Source organism: Condylura cristata, unplaced genomic scaffold, assembly GCF_000260355.1.
Source record: "Condylura cristata isolate star-nosed mole 26May11 unplaced genomic scaffold, ConCri1.0 scaffold00004, whole genome shotgun sequence".
Taxonomy (NCBI): domain Eukaryota; kingdom Metazoa; phylum Chordata; class Mammalia; order Eulipotyphla; family Talpidae; genus Condylura; species Condylura cristata.
The window spans coordinates 5,351,469-5,368,654 of record NW_004567105.1 but is presented as its reverse complement, the minus strand read 5'-3'; the positions used below and the strand labels follow the sequence as shown (position 1 = coordinate 5,368,654).

The 17,186-nt window shown below is 56.8% G+C and overlaps 1 protein-coding gene across 1 annotated transcript in view; it reads right to left on the bottom strand.

The window, feature by feature from the left end:
* Window positions 1-27: 27 nt before the first annotated feature.
* The window catches only part of CACNG2 (calcium channel, voltage-dependent, gamma subunit 2), a 100,231-nt gene continuing 83,072 nt past the window's right edge, over window positions 28-17,186 (bottom strand). Inside the window, exons 2-4 of the mRNA XM_004675691.1 lie at window positions 8,736-8,819; window positions 1,454-1,594; window positions 28-585 (exon numbers count right to left, since the gene is read on the bottom strand). Coding sequence (XP_004675748.1) covers window positions 50-585; window positions 1,454-1,594; window positions 8,736-8,819 — 761 coding nt within the window. The 3' untranslated portion in view covers window positions 28-49. The remainder of the gene's footprint in view (window positions 586-1,453; window positions 1,595-8,735; window positions 8,820-17,186) is intronic.

The following is a 17,186-nucleotide window of genomic DNA, read 5'->3' as shown; positions in this document are numbered from 1 at the left end:
CAGGCCCGGCGGTGCCCAGCGCGCTGGCTGGCGGGGCCCGGGCGGGGCTTCATACAGGGGTGGTCCGGCGGTTGGCTGTGTTGGAGTGGAGAGAGTCTTTGTTCTCCTTCTGGATACAGTTGTGAACTTGGAGGAAGCTGTTATCCCTGTCCGAGTTGTAGGTGGCGGTGGGCGTGGTAGCGGCCTTCAGGGGCTCCCTGCTGAGCGTGTACATGGAGATCTCCGTGGACGGCAGGGTGTTGAAGCCCTTGATGCCCACGGGGGAGGCGTCCCTGGAGTGTGAGGGCTCGGTGGAGCGGGAGCTGGAGCGGCTGCGGCGCTGGTAGCGGTAGCGGTAGCTGGGGATGCGGGTGATGGCGGAGGCCTGGAGGTAGTCCGTGGCGCGGGCGGTGGCCCGCAGCTGTTTGTGCCGGTCGATAAACATGTGCACCGCCAGCACCCCGACCATCTCGGCGATGATGAAGGACAGGGCCCCGAAGTAGAAGGACCAGCCGTACGAGTAGCTGTTCTTTTTGGAGTCGCTCTTGGCGGGGTCTCCGGCGTTGGCTGATATATACACTATGATGCCGATGATGTTGCTCAGACCTGTGGGCACAGGGAGGGGCGAGGGGCGCGGGAGGGGGTCGGGGGTGGGGGGACAGGGTTAGTGTCCGCGAGGCTGTGGGGCCGGGCGGGCTCCCGGCGGGAAGGCCAGGGGCTTCCCTGGGCTTGCGAAGTGACAGACGCACCCTTGGGGTTTACCCTGCCACTGGGAGAGGGCCAGAGAGGGACGAGCTCACGGAGAAGATGGAGAAGCCGAGGAGGGGCCCCTCTCGCGGGGTAACTGCAAGAACAGTCTTGCATGGCGCATTTACGCTGCCCAGCCCCTTTCCCACGAGTGAGATGACGCTAAGATGCAGCACAGGGCTAAGTTGCTTGCTCAAGGCTGACGGGGCTTGGAGCCAGCACGCTGGAGGGCCGAGACTGGCACTTGGAGGTCAAGGCCTGTGGCAAGGTGCCTTTAGTCTCAGTTTCCGGCTCTGTGAAATGGGGATCAAGAGCGGCCTGACTCTTTGGGGAGGGGGGCGGTGAAGGGTGGGCACGTCAGTGCGCCCTGAGCCTCTGTCATTCTCGCCTCAGCCCCTTTTCTTTTTCTGGCCTCCAAAGCCGCCGGGACCCATCGTGTCACCGGCTGCACATTGCGGTTTTGGGGCCTGTCTCCCACCTGGGCGGGACGAGAGGGGCGGGGCCAAGCTAGGGCATCCTGAGCCCCCGGGGGGCTCCTGGGTCGGGCCCTTCTGCGAGAGGTGGAAGGAAATGGGCCGCGGGCCGGGGACCCCATGGGGGTTCAGGTGTTGGTGAGTGGAGCCCCAGCCAACCTGTCTTCCCTGCCACACGCCTGGTGTGGGGTCTGGAGGCCCCCCCAACCTCCTGTCAGATCCTCAGCCTCTCCCTGCCCCTTAGCGGCTATTACCTGCAGATACAAAGAAGATGCCGGCACTCAGGATGATGTTGTGTCGGGTCTTGTAGAACTCGCTGGCTGCAATGCAGAGTCCACCCATGAAAAGCAGAATCACACTTAGGATTGGGAAGATGCTTGAGGCCCTCACAGCCCCTGTGGAGCACAGTCAAGGAGAGAGAGAATGGTGTGGCCGTGAGGTGGAAGAACACAGGAGCAGGAGCTTCCCTCAGGAATGGGGTGGTTGCTTAGCAACACAGGGAGGGAGGGCGTGGGAACGAGCCACTGCCCAGCTAACAGCCCCTCAGGGCCTCCCCTCTGCCTCAAGGCCCAAGCCCCAGCAGACCCACAGGGCCTGTGTGACTTCCTCTCCGCCCACCTCCACCTCTCAAGCCTCCAGATCATCTTGTCCAGTCACCACAAACTTCCCGTGATGCGTTGTTGTATGCATCTGACCTAATATACTGAGCTTTCTTCCTTGAATGTCTTTCCGGTCCTTTTTGACTCAGCAAGCTTGTATCCACCTATCAAAACCCAGCTCACAGTCACTTCCTCCATGAAGCCTTCCATGGCTTCTTTAGGCAAAGTTATTATCTCCCTCCTTTGCATTTTGGGAGACTTGGGCCCCCAGGGAGCCCCAAGAAGGCACCACCCTAGCCCTTGCCTCACTGTAGCCTCAGAGCTCCCCAAGAATTGGATGGTTTTCATGCGGCTCAGAGAAGCTGTGTAACTTGCCCCCCAAGGTCACCAAAGCTCACCTGGAGCTCAAAGCCCAAGTGAGACCTCAGCACTCAGTTGCCCTGCACCTCTCATCCTCAGTAGTTGGGACGTTCCCAGCTTCTTGGTGGGACGAGCTGGGGATGGGGAGGGCAGGGGGCTGCCTGAGGAAGTTAAGGTGGGCTTGGATCTGTGGATATTGAGGCTCAATATCCACCTCTGGCCTCACTCTGGGAAGAAGGGGGGATGTGCCAGGTGCCCTCCCAAGGACGGATCCTCATTTATCCTCTCAGCAAATATCTCCCGGGTTGACCAGGACAGGCCCTGTGCTAGGGGTGGGGGTGAGCGGCACAGGAACGCTCTCCCTGCAGTTCCTCTGTCTGTGTCCTCATGCTATTCATGGTCTAGTGGGGAAGAAGAAGCCCTAACAGAGAAAACAGAGCGGCTTTCCATAGCCCAGTCCAGCCTCTGTTCTGGCCGTAGGAGGCTGCACTGTCCAGGCAAATCCCAGCCAAGCTTGTGGCTTGGGAGTCCTCTCACCCCCAGCCCAGGCTGTCAGTAAATCCTGCCTCCAATATGGAATCAGGTAGGCCGTTCTCAGCCTCACCCTCCACGTCCACCTGCTCTAAGCACCTCTTCCCCTCCTGGTCTCCCTGCTCCAGCTCAGGCCCAAGGTGAGTTCCCCTGAAGAAGCAGTGGTACCAATGGAGTGGATGTCAGTCCTCCCCTCTCCTCTGCTCAGAACCTTCCCGAGGTCCATTGCAGAGGAAAGCTGAGGCCCACAAGTCCTGTCTGGGCCTGGCTCTCTGCCCAATGCTCATGACCGCTGCCTAACCACGTGACATACTGGCTGTCCCCAATACACTTTGCACTGGCTGTTCCCTCTGCCTGGAATGCCCTTCCAGGCTGTCTGCAGCACCAGCCACGCTGCCTGACCTCCTCGGGCCTTCTTCCCAGTGAGGCCCTCTCTGACAAGCCTGCTGCAAACTAAAGCCTTCTCTCCCTTCCCTGCTCACTGGGAAGCCTAATGCCTGCCAAGTGCTTTCTGCTCTCTAGCCTGACCTGTGCCACTCACATAGGCCTTATGCCCCACAGTGAGGGAACCCAGGCCTGGGAGCTTAACTGGGAAGTGGCAGAGCCAGGGTGGGACCAGGCAGTAAGTGCATCATTATACCCTCCAGCTTCCTACTGGGCCAGTGATGTACACACACCCAAACCCCCTCCCACCTCCATCCTTTCTTTCGCTGCCCCAGGGAACTCTTCTTTTGCCCAGTGTTGATCTTGGTCAGACTCTTTGGGAAGGGTCGGCTCCTAGTGCACGCGTAATCTGGGGTGATCTCCCCTGGGAGCAGGGAGATAGATCTTGCCCCGTCCTCTCTCTCTTCCTCATCTGTCCACTTCTAGAGAGAGTGATGGACAGAGCAAGGCACTGATGTTGAACACTGGCATATGTGGGTGTGATCTGGGCACACCAGCCTCTCCCTTGTCCCTGGACAGAGTGTCAGGGACAGCAGCCCTGGGCCCGTCACCCCTGGCCCCAGACTATAGAGTGGGGTCAGCCTTACCCTTCCTAGTCCTGGGCTATGGGTGGAATTAGGACTTCAGCACCGAGTAGGTGCTTAATGCCTGGCAGTGGATATTAAATTTCCCCCCTCCCCGCCCCCAGGAAATCTCAAACTGGGACAGCTGGAAAATACCAACTCTGTCTCCCTATTACGACACAACACAGACAGGCAGGCAGATATACGCTGTGCTGAGGCCCATAGGCGCATGAGCAGACACATCCAAACAGAAACTCGGACATGAAGACCAGGCACTGCAAGCAGAGGCCGGCAGACTCAGCCCCGGGGCACAAACCGGACGCTAGGCAGCTGGTGGGTCTGGCCCGTCCTGTCCTCGGCACCCGGAGAGGGCTGCAGACCAGGGGCTCTGGGAAGACTGTGGATGTGTGTGTCGCTCACCCTTGCAAGGGAAGGAAGATGCTGCCTTTGTTTCGTGGACTTCATAGGAGGCTTGAGGGGCTGCGGGCATGTGCCCTGCTGGGTGGTTCATCTTGGGGGACAACTTTTGTGTAGCTCTTCCCGGGTTTGGGCTTAGAAAAGTGCCCAGGCAGGTGATGATGGGGACAAGGCCTGGGCTGTGTCCACCCAGCTCATGCCGCTGGTTTTCTGGGAGGAAGAACTCAGAGCCACCTCCCCAGCGGCCGCCCTGCCGGGCCGGGGCTCTCAGGGTGACAGAGCGCCAGCAGCCTGGACATTTCTCCTGCATCTTCCCACTCCGGTCCTATCCCCAATGCGGAACTCTGGCCACAGTCATAGAAGCTGGTATTTTTTGGGGAACCATCACACTCCGAGTGTTACCTCCTTTGGGGAGCCCTCCCTGGCCATCTTATGTAAACCAGGTGGTCTCCACCATTCCTCTCTGCTCCCTCCCGCTGCTGCATTTCACCAGAGCACCTAGGATCACGTAAGATGTTTTCTGTTTGCTTATTTCTTTGTGTAATGTCTGTCTCCTTCCATTAGAGCACAGATTTGCTCTTTTTTGTTCGCACTGCAATCGTCAGCACCTACAGCAGTGCCCCGCACGTGATAATGCGTACGACCAAGTAAATATGAAGTGTGTGCCGAATGAATGAATAAAATGTGTGTGAATTCTCAGAGAGGCGTATATATCACGGAGGAAATGTCTAACTTATATATGAGTGTAATATCGGTAAATGTTATGTAGAATAGATACATATAATATATAATGTAATTATTGTTAAAATGTACTTTTTAAATATAATCTGCTGCCAGACGGTCTTCCTACTTGATGTCATATATGCAGATGGGGGAAGGAGGGGTGCCTGGGGTCAGGGGCGAAGAGTGGGTGTTTCAGACCCTGGCCCACTGCATCACCTCTGTTCTCACGGTGACTCCCCCACTTTTCAGCCAGGGAGACTGACCGGGGCACTAAGGCACCAGGCAGACCAGAGGCTGTGCTCGCAACTGGACTCAAGTCTGCTGATGCCGGGAGGACCGGTGCCCTGGGCAGCACCATCCGCATGGCTTCCTCCTACCAGGGTGCTCCGGCCCAAGAGAGTCTTCTCAGAGGTTTGCTGCAGCTGTCTGCAGCCCTCACGCTGCAGCTGTCGGTGCTCCGGCCCAAGAGAGTCTTCTCAGAGGTTTGCTGCAGCTGTCTGCAGCCCCACGCTGGACACTTCTGGAAGCGCGGGGGCTGTGCCTGCGCTGAGGCACGGGGAGGCAGGGCTGTTCAGGGCCGCTCCGGCCTTAAGGCCAGCGGAGCTGGCGGCCGGTGCCCTGACCTTGCACCAGTGGGTGCTCCAGCTGCCTCTCTGGGGCCTGCTCTGCCCTCCGCCACCCCAACTCTGAGGCAGGCAGAGCACGCACCCTCAGAGGGAGGCTGGTCTGGCACACGCGTCTGGTATCTCGCTGAATTCCTTTCTACCCTCTTGGATTTGCCCTGGACCCCAGGCCTCCTCTTAGTCCTCTGGAAACCCAACAGGTCCTGTCCGGTGCCCACGCCCCATCCCCTGGCCACACTCTGCAGTGCGCCAGGCTCCCAAATCCCCGTTCTCACCACACCACAGCTAACAGGATCTCGGGCCCCCAGGCCCCCAGTTGGCCACCCTGCCTCCTGTTTCACCCTCTGTGCTCTGCCCTGCCCCCGCCTGCCCTCCCGTGGGAAGGCCACAGAGCTGACGTCCCAGGGGGTGCCTGCTCCTGCTCGTGGGCAGAGGAGTGGGAACCCAAGTCCTCCCTGCGCCTGCGCAGCTCGGGACTCCGGAGCCGGCTGGATGGAGCGCTGCCTGCCGCTCCTGCCTGCCTCGCACCCTCAAGCCCCTTCCCGCTGCCCCGGCCTCTGCTCCTGCCGTTCTCTCCGGGGCTCCCTGCTTCCCTGAAACCCCCGTGTCCCATTTCCTGTATCTAAACAATACCCACTCCCCTGCCCTCCCGGGGCTCTCCCTCTGCTCCCCCTGCTCTGGAACCCTCTCCGGGTTGCTCGGCACCTGCCGGCTGCCTGCTTCCTCCCCTGCACTGACCTTCACAAAGGCACCGACTGTTTTGTTTTGTTTTGTTCACCTTTGGGTCCCTCCTCGGGCCCCTCCTGCCGCTGCACCCACAGTGGGTCTTGGAGCGCTGGGGATGCATCCTTAGTGAATGAAGGGGAGAGCTAGTGATGCAGGTTCTAGAGCCGCTGCTTTGTCGCCACCCTCCCCAGGGAGACCGTCCTCCAGTCTGGGTTGGGGGCTACGCTCTCACCCATTAGGACTCCCCTTTATGGCCTCTCACAGGCAGGTGCCCTTTGGGGTTGAATTTAACACACCTGGTCTGGGCGCTGACTCAGGCCACCTCGAGAGGCCCCTCCCACTCCCGCCCCAGCCCCGCCTACTCCCGTCCCGGCCCCGCCTGCTCCCTTTCCAGCCCTGTCCATCTCCTATTCACTATTAAACCAGGTCAGAACCTAAAAGGGAACTCACATCTTCCAGTTTTAAAAAATTACCTTTGTTGCCTAGCCTGAGATAAGCATGTTATAGATCAAAGGTCAGCAAACCCTGGAACAGGCCACCTGGTGTTTGCTTTTATAAGGAAAGTCAAGTCTGATTGAAGCCCAGCCACTGTCCCTTGCTTGGGTGCTGTCTGAGGCTGATGGGGGGGGGGGGCAGCTAGCACAGGGACCACGTAACCCCCAAAGCTTCAGATATTGACTAGTTGAGTCTTTACAGAAGTTGTTTGCTGACTGCTATTATAAATGCTCAAATAATATAGTTGGAGCACCAACTCAAATCAAATCTTTGAAGTCTGATATAAGGTCAAATCTTTTGCCAGGGACTCCAATGCGCACCAAAAACAAGGAACCAGAAAATAAGGATCTGGAGAAAGTTGCGAACAGATCTTGAATGTGCCGAAGAAAAAGAATCTGTAATTCTGAGTGTTAGGTGTGCTTATTGTGATCATGTCACAATGTATACAAATATTAGAGCATGTTTTATGTCAGTGATGCCTCACTAAGAAAATAAGGGCATGGAGGTGTGGAGTAGGCAGGAAGAGCCTCTGAAGAATCCTTCATCTTCCTTTTATTTAATGGCAGCATTTACTGAGTGCTTGCTGTATATTCCAGGATCTGATCTAGGCGACTGGTCCCCTGCCTCGGCCACTTGCCCTCTAGCGGGTAAAGTGGGACACCTTCCCTGTGCTCCACAGCCTGGCCCCTGCTGGGATCAGCTGTCCTCCTCTCTGCGAGGCGCCATCCCTGGCCACATTCCTCCATTCCTCTGAGAGCCCCCCCTGCCAGGCACGCTCTGGGGGGGGGCCCCCACCCCGGGGCTCCATCCTTCATCTTGGCCTCCAGCTCTGAGCCCAGGCCCCCACACACAAGGTGCCCCAGCCGCCTTCACGCCAACGCCAGGCTCTTTCAAGAGCTCCAGACGCAGCAGAGGGCAATGGCAAAAATGGCCCTGTAGGAATCCCACTTAAGGGCGGCGTCTTGCGGAAACTCATGAAAGGAAATGATGAACATCGAGAGATATTTTTCCCCCTTTAAAAAAACATGTCTATAAATTGCATCATGTTCTCTTCCTTTCTTTTCCCAGCTGCCTGGCTGACTTCATGTTCTCTGGGCTTTTCGACGACACCCAGATTTCAGGCTGACCTGAACACGGGGTTTGATGTGAGGAATCATTATTGAAAGAGACAGGGCCGGTCCAGATGGCAAAGTGGCCGGCTACTGTTTTCACCAAAGTGCTGTGAGGGTGATGCTGGGGGAGGGGAGCAAGGGTCAGGGCCCACCTCGCTGGAGCTGGGATGGGCATCGGGGAGCAGAGGGGGCCCTCCAGGGGGAGAGCACCCCTGGCAGAGCCGCCTGAGGGCTTCAAACAGGGCCTCCAGCCACTTCCCCTGGCGCTGGCTTTGCTGTCCCTGGTGTCAAGGGCCCTTGGGGACCTCTCCTGGAAATCCCTTTCTCAGGGAACATTTTACCCGTGTTAGTTTTTGCTGACTCTTGAGAAATTTTCTTTGGACCTCAAAATGCTTTCTCTTGATAACATGTCTCAGGTGGGTTTAAGATCGCAGCTCTTACATCAGGATTTAACTTTCACTTGACTGGTGGGGGGAGAAGAAAATCCCATTTATTGTCTCAGTAGAAGGCCCTGTCTGGAACCGCCTGGGTCTTCTGTTATTTGGGAAATATTTACTGAGTACTTGTCATGTGCCAAGTACTGGGCCAGAATCTAACGGGAACGAGAGTCTAGCGTGGGGCAGTTGGCAGGATTAACAGGAAATGGTTCAAACAGACAAGGATCCCACAGTGCAATAAGAGTGCTGGGCTCTATGGGAAGCCCCATGGAGGACTTCCAGAAGGAGGCAATATTTTAGCTGAGACGGGGAGGAGTTTGCAGACAAGAGGAGTGGGAAGGGAGTTGCAGGAAGTGGGAACAGCATGTGTCAGGCTTGGCCTCCAGATAGGAGTCAAAAAGGGAGGTTCCTGCCCTCTGCTGTGGCAGGGGCCTCTGGACGGCACTCTGAAGGATGGAAGGGCAGGACCCCCACTGGGAGGCAGCTAAGAAATCACATGCACTCACGGAGGAAATATTCTGCTGTGTCAGCTTCGTAATCTGCATCCTCTGGGAAGTGATCGATTTGCTTGCACAGACCTTTGAAGTTCCCTGAAAAACAAGGGAGAAGATGCACATGAGACATCGTTTTGGGGGCTCAGGCCACCAGTCTCGTTCTGACTTCTGGCTTTTCTGCAGCTGGCTCAGCCCTCTCGCTGGGGTTTGGAGGAAGGTATCACTTTGTTTGGACATCTGCCTGCTGATTCCACTGCCCCCACCCCGCCCCCCAGTGGTGCTGTGGAGAGGATCTGAGCTCCATGACTTCAGAACCAGCCCTCCCTCCTCATGAGGCTTCACAGCATTGGCGGAAGCTGATCGGCCATCTGAGGCTGGATTCGGGGTTGGGAATGGCCAGGGAGGAGGCTGAGGAGCGTGGTCAGTGCAGGGCCCCTGGGTCTTTGCTGGGCTGGGTGTGGCCTGCATGCCCCTCGCTTTTGAGGCCGACCCCAGGCCGGTGCTGACAAACACCCAGCCTTTGGCTGAGCTTGCAAAGCACTTTCCCATCTGCAGCAGCAGGAATTCACTGTGCCCAGCCCCCCACGCCCTGAACATCCCGCCAAGGACTGGGCCCCAGGCCAGGCTCTTGAATTTGACTGTTTTAGCTCTACTCCAGGCTGGTGAGAGCGACAAACATGATCTCCACCTCACAGACGCTAAAAACAAGACTCAGGGAGGCAAAATGACCCGGGTGAGCACTGTGACCAGGATGTGATAGCCTCTGGCTTCCCCGAGGCCTCCTGATTCTAATTAACCATTTCCTTGGTGATGCTGAGAGGAGAACCTTAGCCTCAAGCCTAAGGCCACAGCACCCCACCCCCATACCACTAAGACTAAGTGAACGCTGAGTGCAAGCTTCACATGTGATCCTGGCCTTTACAGTCATGTCTCCTTCTTGCCAGCCCAGAGTTTTCTGTTTTGTTCACGCAACCGGGCCCAACACCAGCAGAGGACAGCAAGAGCCACTGGCCCCCTCAGGATGAATGAACAGTCGCCTCTGCGCCCAGAGGTGGCCCAGGTCCCCAGCTGGGCTGCTGGGCTGCCTCTGCTTGCTGGGGTGCCCCTGTTTGCTGGGGTGCCCCCTTTCCTCACCTGAAGGTGGAGATCACAGGAATTCCTCCTCTGCAGATTGTCTCGGGATATAAAGTACACATTAGTAAGAGTGATTGGGGGCATTTTTGGGAGAGAAAAAATGATCTTTGACCCAGTCAGCCCTGACATTTGGGATTTTTCTTGATGGTTGCTCATATAACCTAATTAATACAGCCTTCCATAGGTGTTAGCAATTAATTTTCTTATAGAGGCCATGACTAGGCTTTATTGTGTTCTCTAGATATTATTTAGGAATTTTAAGACATTATTATATAGAGCTGGCTGTGGAGGATACAGGGTGCTTATGTAACTGTGAGTATTTTGGGTAGTTCCAGCTATTATTATAGACTACATGTTACAAAGAGATGGTGGACGGCACCCCTCCCCCTGCCATTCACCGTCTCTGCATTAAACTCACTGCCTTCCCTTCTGCGGAGAAGCTATTCCCCAGAGCATGGCTGGACTCTGGCAAGTCACCGAGGCTTCGCCAGGTTTCAGTCAGAATGGTCCAGAGAGCAAATCTCTGGGCGTCCTCAGCTAGTTCTCCTGCTCCGCAGCCCACCCTGTGTCCCCCTTCTCTGGTGTCTGCAAGCACACCTGCCTCAGGCCTTTCACTCATTAATGGGAGGCCCCTCCCCCAAGTTGTCCCCTCCCCCCACTTGTCTCCTGCGAAGTCTCTGTGCCAGCTGCCAAGTGAATAAAATATCCTCCCTATTGTTAAAATCACAAATCAGTGTATTTGCAAAGCACTTTCATTTGCTCTCAATTCAATCTGACAAGTATTTCGTCAGCTCCTACTTGGTGCCAGGCTGCTTTATAAAGAGAGTGCAGGGTGGGGGGGCTCGGAGCAGCGCTGGTGCCCCAGTGCCTAGTAAATTGGGGGGAGAGTCAGGCCCCACCAGGGCCACTGGGTGGTGCCCCACGCCTCCTTGAAGGGCCCCAGCTCTTGGGGCACCCAGGCCACGCCTGCTCCTCCTGGGGCGCGGGCCTGGGCCCTGCCTGTGCTTGGACTTGGCTCCCAGCACAGTGCCTGGCCCAGGAGGGCTCCAGAGAGGCCTGGTGAGAGCGGGAAACAGTCAGCAGCTCCGCCCTCTCCCGTGGGGCCCCAGCTGCCCTCCAGGCCGGGGCTGATGAGCGCTCCCTCAAATCTGGGCCTCTGGAGGCACCCACTCGCTCGCCCAAGGGGGTGGGGTTGTTTCTGCACCACTCCCCCATGAAGTCCAGCCACCATCCCGACCCCCGTCCGCCTTGGGGCACCCCGTCCTGACGTCCACCATCCCGACCCCCGTCCGCCTTGGGGCACGCCGTCCTGACGTCCCAGCTCCCAGAATCCTTCAGGTGGGTCAAGTTCTCTCCATGGACAGCGGGCCCACCACCAGGCCCCCACCGCTGCCTCTCTTGTGACTGCCGCAGTCTCAGCACTGGTCATTTTCTGATCACTCTCACCCCTCTGGACAGAGGAACCACCGCAACCCATTGCAAATGCTCATCTGATCAACTCACCTCAAATCTGAACACTCAATAGCTTCCCAGTGCTCTTAGGAAAAAGTGCAACATCTTTAACAGGACCCAACCTGACTTCTGTCTGGCCTCACCTCCTGCTCACTTCCTCTCTGCGGATATGCCAGCTCTGCCTGCCTTCTGCAATGTGCTCTCCTACCACAGGACCTTTGCACACACTGTCTGACTGCCTGGCTCACCATCCGTTGTCTTTCAGCAACGTCCCCCGCTCCCCGCACCGTGCCATGGGGTGTCTACAGCTCTGTTGGCTGCTTTGTGAGGGGCAGGTGTTAAGGCATGAATGATGCTGGAGGGAATATTCCAGTAGAGCAGGGAGACCCAAGGACCCCTAGCGAGGAGGGGGCAATGCAGGTGCCATGTGAGGGATGAGGTCCAGGGGGCCAGTGCAAGGGTGGATGGCGTGTGTCCAGTGTGATGGGGGGAAGCAGCACAGTGAGGCCTGGTACAGGGCTGGGCAGATGTGGTGTGAGCTTCTGGCTGCTTCTGTGTTGTCCACAAAGTGGGAAGCAGAATCATCGACGGAGAGTGAGGAAGCACAGGAGAGGTTGGAGAGGAGTCGGAGACAGGACAGACCAGCATGCAGCATGAGCTGTGTGTACTGGTGGCCAAAGCTCTTGAGGGTCTGTGGTTTCTCCGGCCGCATCTAGGACCGTGTGCAAGCCCGCCGGAGAGTCGGCTTTACCGCGACGGGTCTCGAGATGGGTGTGAGAAGGGAGGGCGGCATGACTGTGGAGGTGATGGCACTCTCCGCTAAGAGAAGGGGCAGGGAAATGGGTGGGGTCAATGCTTGGAAGCCCAGGGAGTCCAAGACCGGTGGGAGCTCAGAGGGAAACTCACAGAGGGTGCAGGAGGGTGGGCCGGGTGAGTCAGAGGGTGGACGTAAAAGGCTGGGACGGAGAGGAGAGGTTCCTGGCAACATAAGAGCCTGCACTGGGTGGCTCAGGTGGCAGGGACAAGGGTGCCATTCAGATGATTTGGCAGTGGCAGGCGCCCTGCAAACTGATCAACAGAAGGAAATGTTCATTGTTGCTTTTGGTCTCCACTGAGTGCGTGTTAGGAAACTGCCTAGGAGTTAAAAGTTGCGAGTGATTCATCTGATGCTAATAAGCTCCCAGTCATTGCTTAGATTTTAGAGATGGTGAGGCTCGTCGGCCCTAGCTGATGGCCTTCTGGACCAGGAGTTGACGAGGGGCCTCGCCAGTGCTGCCCACACACCCATTAGAGTTCAAGTTGCTTAGGGAGCAGGGAGTTGTCTCCCTGCCTGCCCACACTGTGCAGATGGAGGACTTCCTGGGGCATAGCCCCGGCCCTCAGCCACGACATGGGGCCTGGTGGGTGGGGAGCAGAGTGCGGGAGGCTGGAACTCAGAGGTAGTGCTGTCACGGGCAGGGTGTGAGTAGAGCCAGGCCCTGGGGGGGCAGGAGGCAGGAACTCAGAGGTAGTGCTGTCACGGGCAGGGTGTGAGTAGAGCCAGGCCCTGGGGGGGCAGGAGGCAGGAACTCAGAGGTAGTGCTGTCATGGGCAGGGTGTGAGTAGAGCCAGGCCCTGGGGGAGGGGGAGGAGTTTTGCTTCTCTTGGGCCCTTGCCACCCCCTGCAGAGCCAGCTGTGCCTGGGCCATGTCTGGGCTGGCAGAGCTGTAGGATGGAGGCACAGGTTACCCTCCACCTTGGGAAAGGGAGAGAGGGGCTGGGGCCTCAGTCCAGCCCCTCAAGCTCTGCCCCTCAGAACCCTGGCGCCGCCTCCGGCGCGCATCACCTCTCCGACCTGCGACTGTCAGGGAACCAGGAGAGTTTATGTTTTCTTTGCCTCTCACCTGCTTTTCTGCCAGTAAAATTTAACTCCTTTGTTCTCAGCCTGGCTCCACAAACCTATAGAAACCCATTCCGTCTCTTAACCAGGGAGCTGTTTCTTGGCACAATAGTCCGTCCATCTCCTCTCGGTGCTGGTCACGGGATGACCTTTCCCAACCCCGGTCCTTCCCTGGGGGACAGGAGCAGCAGAGCCTGAGTGTGCTGTCAGTCCAGTCTGGGGCTGGGTGGCTTCAGGCACAGAGGGATCCAGGTGCTCAGAAACTGGGCCTCTCCCCCTCTCTGGCTTTCCTTTCAGTTGGCTTCATTCTTAGGTAGGGTCTTCCCCCAGGCCGGAGACTGAGGAGTGCCTGGCACTAGGATGGTGGGGGAAATGTAACTTGTGCTTGCCCTTCAGAGGTTCAAAGTCGGGGGAACAGAGAAAGCACAGCATTTTCTAGCATGCACTGTCTCACGTGTTCTATCAGAGGGATGGGCAAGACCTTGTAGGGGTAGAGCCGGTCTGCTGACACTTAGGTGGCACCCACGGTATGCCAGGCCTGCTTGTGTGCAACCTGCTGAGGACGAAGGGGGAAAATATTTTCTGTCCCCACGGAATGTGCAGTCTAGGGTGGGAGACAGGAAGCAGATGCTGTGGGATCTGTGTTGTGACAAAGCAGAGCGTGTCTGGGAGCACAGACGGGGTGCGTACCCAGGCTGCGTGTGCGGAGACACAGGGCTTCGCCGAGGCAGCGGCTGGGTTGACAGAGAGGGGAGAAGGAGCGCTGGGTGCACACGCAGCCACGCTCCTAGACAAGGAAGCGGTGGGGTGAGACCTGAGCTCTAAGGTCTCACCTTAGCAGCAGCTAAGTCTGGGGCAGGCTGGGCACGCAGGGGGCACCCTGTCTCGGGGGTCAGAGACACCCCCTAGCAGCTCTGGGGGGCTCTGGTGTACTTGGGCTGGCTTGTGCAGGTCCCAGGAGCTGAGGGTTGGCGTCTTGGCCCAGCTCATGTCTGTGGCGTAAGATTAGCCTGGGGGGAGTGTTTGCGCCAGAGGAATGGGCAGACACCACACATCGAGGCGCTCCTTCTCTGCCCGAGAGCTGGGGTAAGCCTTGACCAGCCAGCACCCGGGAATCGGGCGAGGGGGCTCCTGGGGCCACGGCACCACGTCTGAAGCGGGACTGGAAGTTACAAAGAGCCTGGTCCTGTTTAGAGAACTGGGTGGACCAGGAGCCAGGTGGCACTGAGCAAGGAGTGCCCATGCCCCTCACAAGTGTTGGCTTTGAGTGTTTGGAGGAAGAGGATGTAGGGGAGACTCTCCACAAGGGACTTCAACCCAGCGCCCCAACACCATAGAATCTCTACTGAGCCCCCAGCCGGAGGCGTGGCGAGGCCCTCACGGCTCAGGGCCCCGAGTGGAGGCCCAGGGCTGAGCCTCTGCAGGGATTTACCATTTCAAACTGGAAATTTCAGCTTGCAGGTATTAAGTAGTTTAAAAGGTGGTTTCGTCAGCTTTGTAAAAAGCACATTAATACCTCACAACACCAACTGCTGTCTCATTTCTTTGAGATACAATAAGCTCTTCATAAACCTGGTCATTAGGGGCTGAACAGGCGCTGTTTTATTTTCCACATAGTCATGAGAAGCTGAAAGAACCGCGAGGGCGCCAGGCGGGCGCAGGGATGGCACCGGCTGTGGCCGGGAGGAGGGCGGCTAAGTAATTTTTTAAGTGAAGCAAATGAAGGGTTTGGTGGGAGCCGCTTTCTCTAGGTTTTGAACCTTCCCTGCTCCTGGCTTTCTGCTTTGCTGGCAGGGCCCTCCCCGACAGCAGGGTTTCAGCAGCCCTCTGGCAGATGGGCCATGCCTGGCTGGTCCCTGGGGAACCCAGCACAGCACTGGCGCCAGCTGGTGCTCGGGGGTTCGAAGCAACAGCTATGCAGGTGGCCATGCGTATGCCCGTTTGCTCATTCATTCATTCATTCATTCATTCATTCATTCATTCATTCACTGGAGAGTTCTGAACGCCTACTATGTGCTAGGTCCTGGCCATTAAAAGGCAGGGGGTCTGGAGAGTCAGAGCAGGCTAAGACAACTCTTCTCCCCTCTCTCCCGCCCTCTCTGCCTCCTTCCCCTGTCCCTGGCTCCGCCCTTCCAGCTTGTGCAGAGCGCAGCAACCTGCTGGTGCAAGCTGCAGTTGCCTCCTGGTCTCATTCTCGTCTGCCTCCACCGCTACTTTAACTCCTTCCATTTGATGCAGGGCAAGAGGTGGGCTCCCAGCTCGTGAAGGTCTGGCTTCTGAGCCTGCTCGCTAGCTATCAGCTGTGTGATCTGGAACAATGTGCCTCGCTGCCTCAGTTTCCTTGGCTGCTAACCCTTGTCCCAGGAAGTGGTTCTGAGGCTCAATGGGGTGACGGAAGTGAGGCCTCCAGTGTGGCTCCTGACCTAAGGCAGCGCTGGGGGAGGGTGCTCTCCCTTCGCTTCCTTTTCCTCCACCTCCCTCCCTCTCCTTCCTTTCTCCCTGCTTCTCGTCCTCCCCACACTCTTCCCCCTTTCCGTCCTCCTCTTCCTTTTCCAAACGCTGTCTCTCTCAGGGAGACTCCCTTGATCGCTCTCCCTTTCCTGCTCTTCTGTGCAGCGCTATACGTGAGCAGCCCCTGGGGACCATGTTGGGCTGGGACTGCACTTCGTGCAAATTCCCGCTGGTGTTGATGCTTCGGAAATCCTTGTGCAGCGAAGTTTTGATCACTTTGGATCTGTTTGATCCTATTCTCTGTTCTGATATCCTTGCTTGGGAACAGCTGTGAGACTGAGTTCCATGAGCAGAATGCCCCTTAGAGTTCCCCTAGTATATTACAGCCCCTTGATTCTAAGTTGCTCCCAAGCAGGCTTCAGGGTTTCTAGAATCGGGCTGTGTCTCATAGCCGACGGATTAATTTCCAGCAGCGTGTCTCTTTCCTCTTGAAATACCGTTATTACATCGATGGTGTCTTATAATGAATGATACTGGCTACATGACTAACGCTTATTGAACAAATGGATAAATGAATGAGTCAGTGTGTGTCTGCGTGTCCTACACACTTCCGTTCTCCTAAACAGATGGGCATTATGCTGACTGTCAGAACCCCTGGGGCACAGGCCCTTTTGCACCTCTCTGAGAAGAGCCTATGTGACAATATTCCCAAATAGGTAAAGAACTACTGTCCAGCAATTTTTTTTTTTTTTTTTTTAGCAATTCGCCTTGGAGAAGCCTTTGCAAGGATGCTGAAGGAGACCTACGAAAATCCACAACAACACTGCTGGTCACGCAAAACACTGGCACCCATCCACACGTCTGCTGTGGGAAAGAAGCTAACATCTTGGAGTATAATAATGGAGTGTCATGATGGACTAGGACGCAGAAATGAAAACAATTGGATTGCAGCTACACGCGTAACACAGGCGAATTCCACGAACATAATTCTCAAGAACGATGGTGCTGCAGAAAAATATACCTGGAATAATTCCACTTCTGGAATAATTCCACTTCAATCAAGTGAGAAACATGTACAGCTCGACTATAGGTCATTCAGAGGCGCCCCTGGACAAGGTGACGCCCTGACGCCACGCCACGCAGAGGTGCTTGGGAGGAGCTCACCACCCCGAGAGAGTGCTGGTCTGCCCTGAGGGAGGCCAGGGGTGCTGAGGGAGGGCTCGTGGTGACTTCGGTGTCCTGGAAGCCCTTGTCTTCACCTAGTGGTGAGCACAAAAATGCTCACTTCTACTGTTCTCCTCTACACCCTTCTGTGACTGAGGAAAACCTCAGATCCACTTTCCACCCCCGTGAGACCGAGAGGCTGTTCCTGATGATCCCCGGGCCTCCGCATAGCTACAGAACCCACCGAAGACAGTCTATGAAGCAGACTGTTGGTGCGGTCGTCGGCCACGAAGGAACACCAGTTACCCTTCCAGAGATACGTCCATTCAGCTCAGGGCCCTACCAGCAGCAGCCTGAGCCTGCAGGCGCCCCTGAGTTTGTAG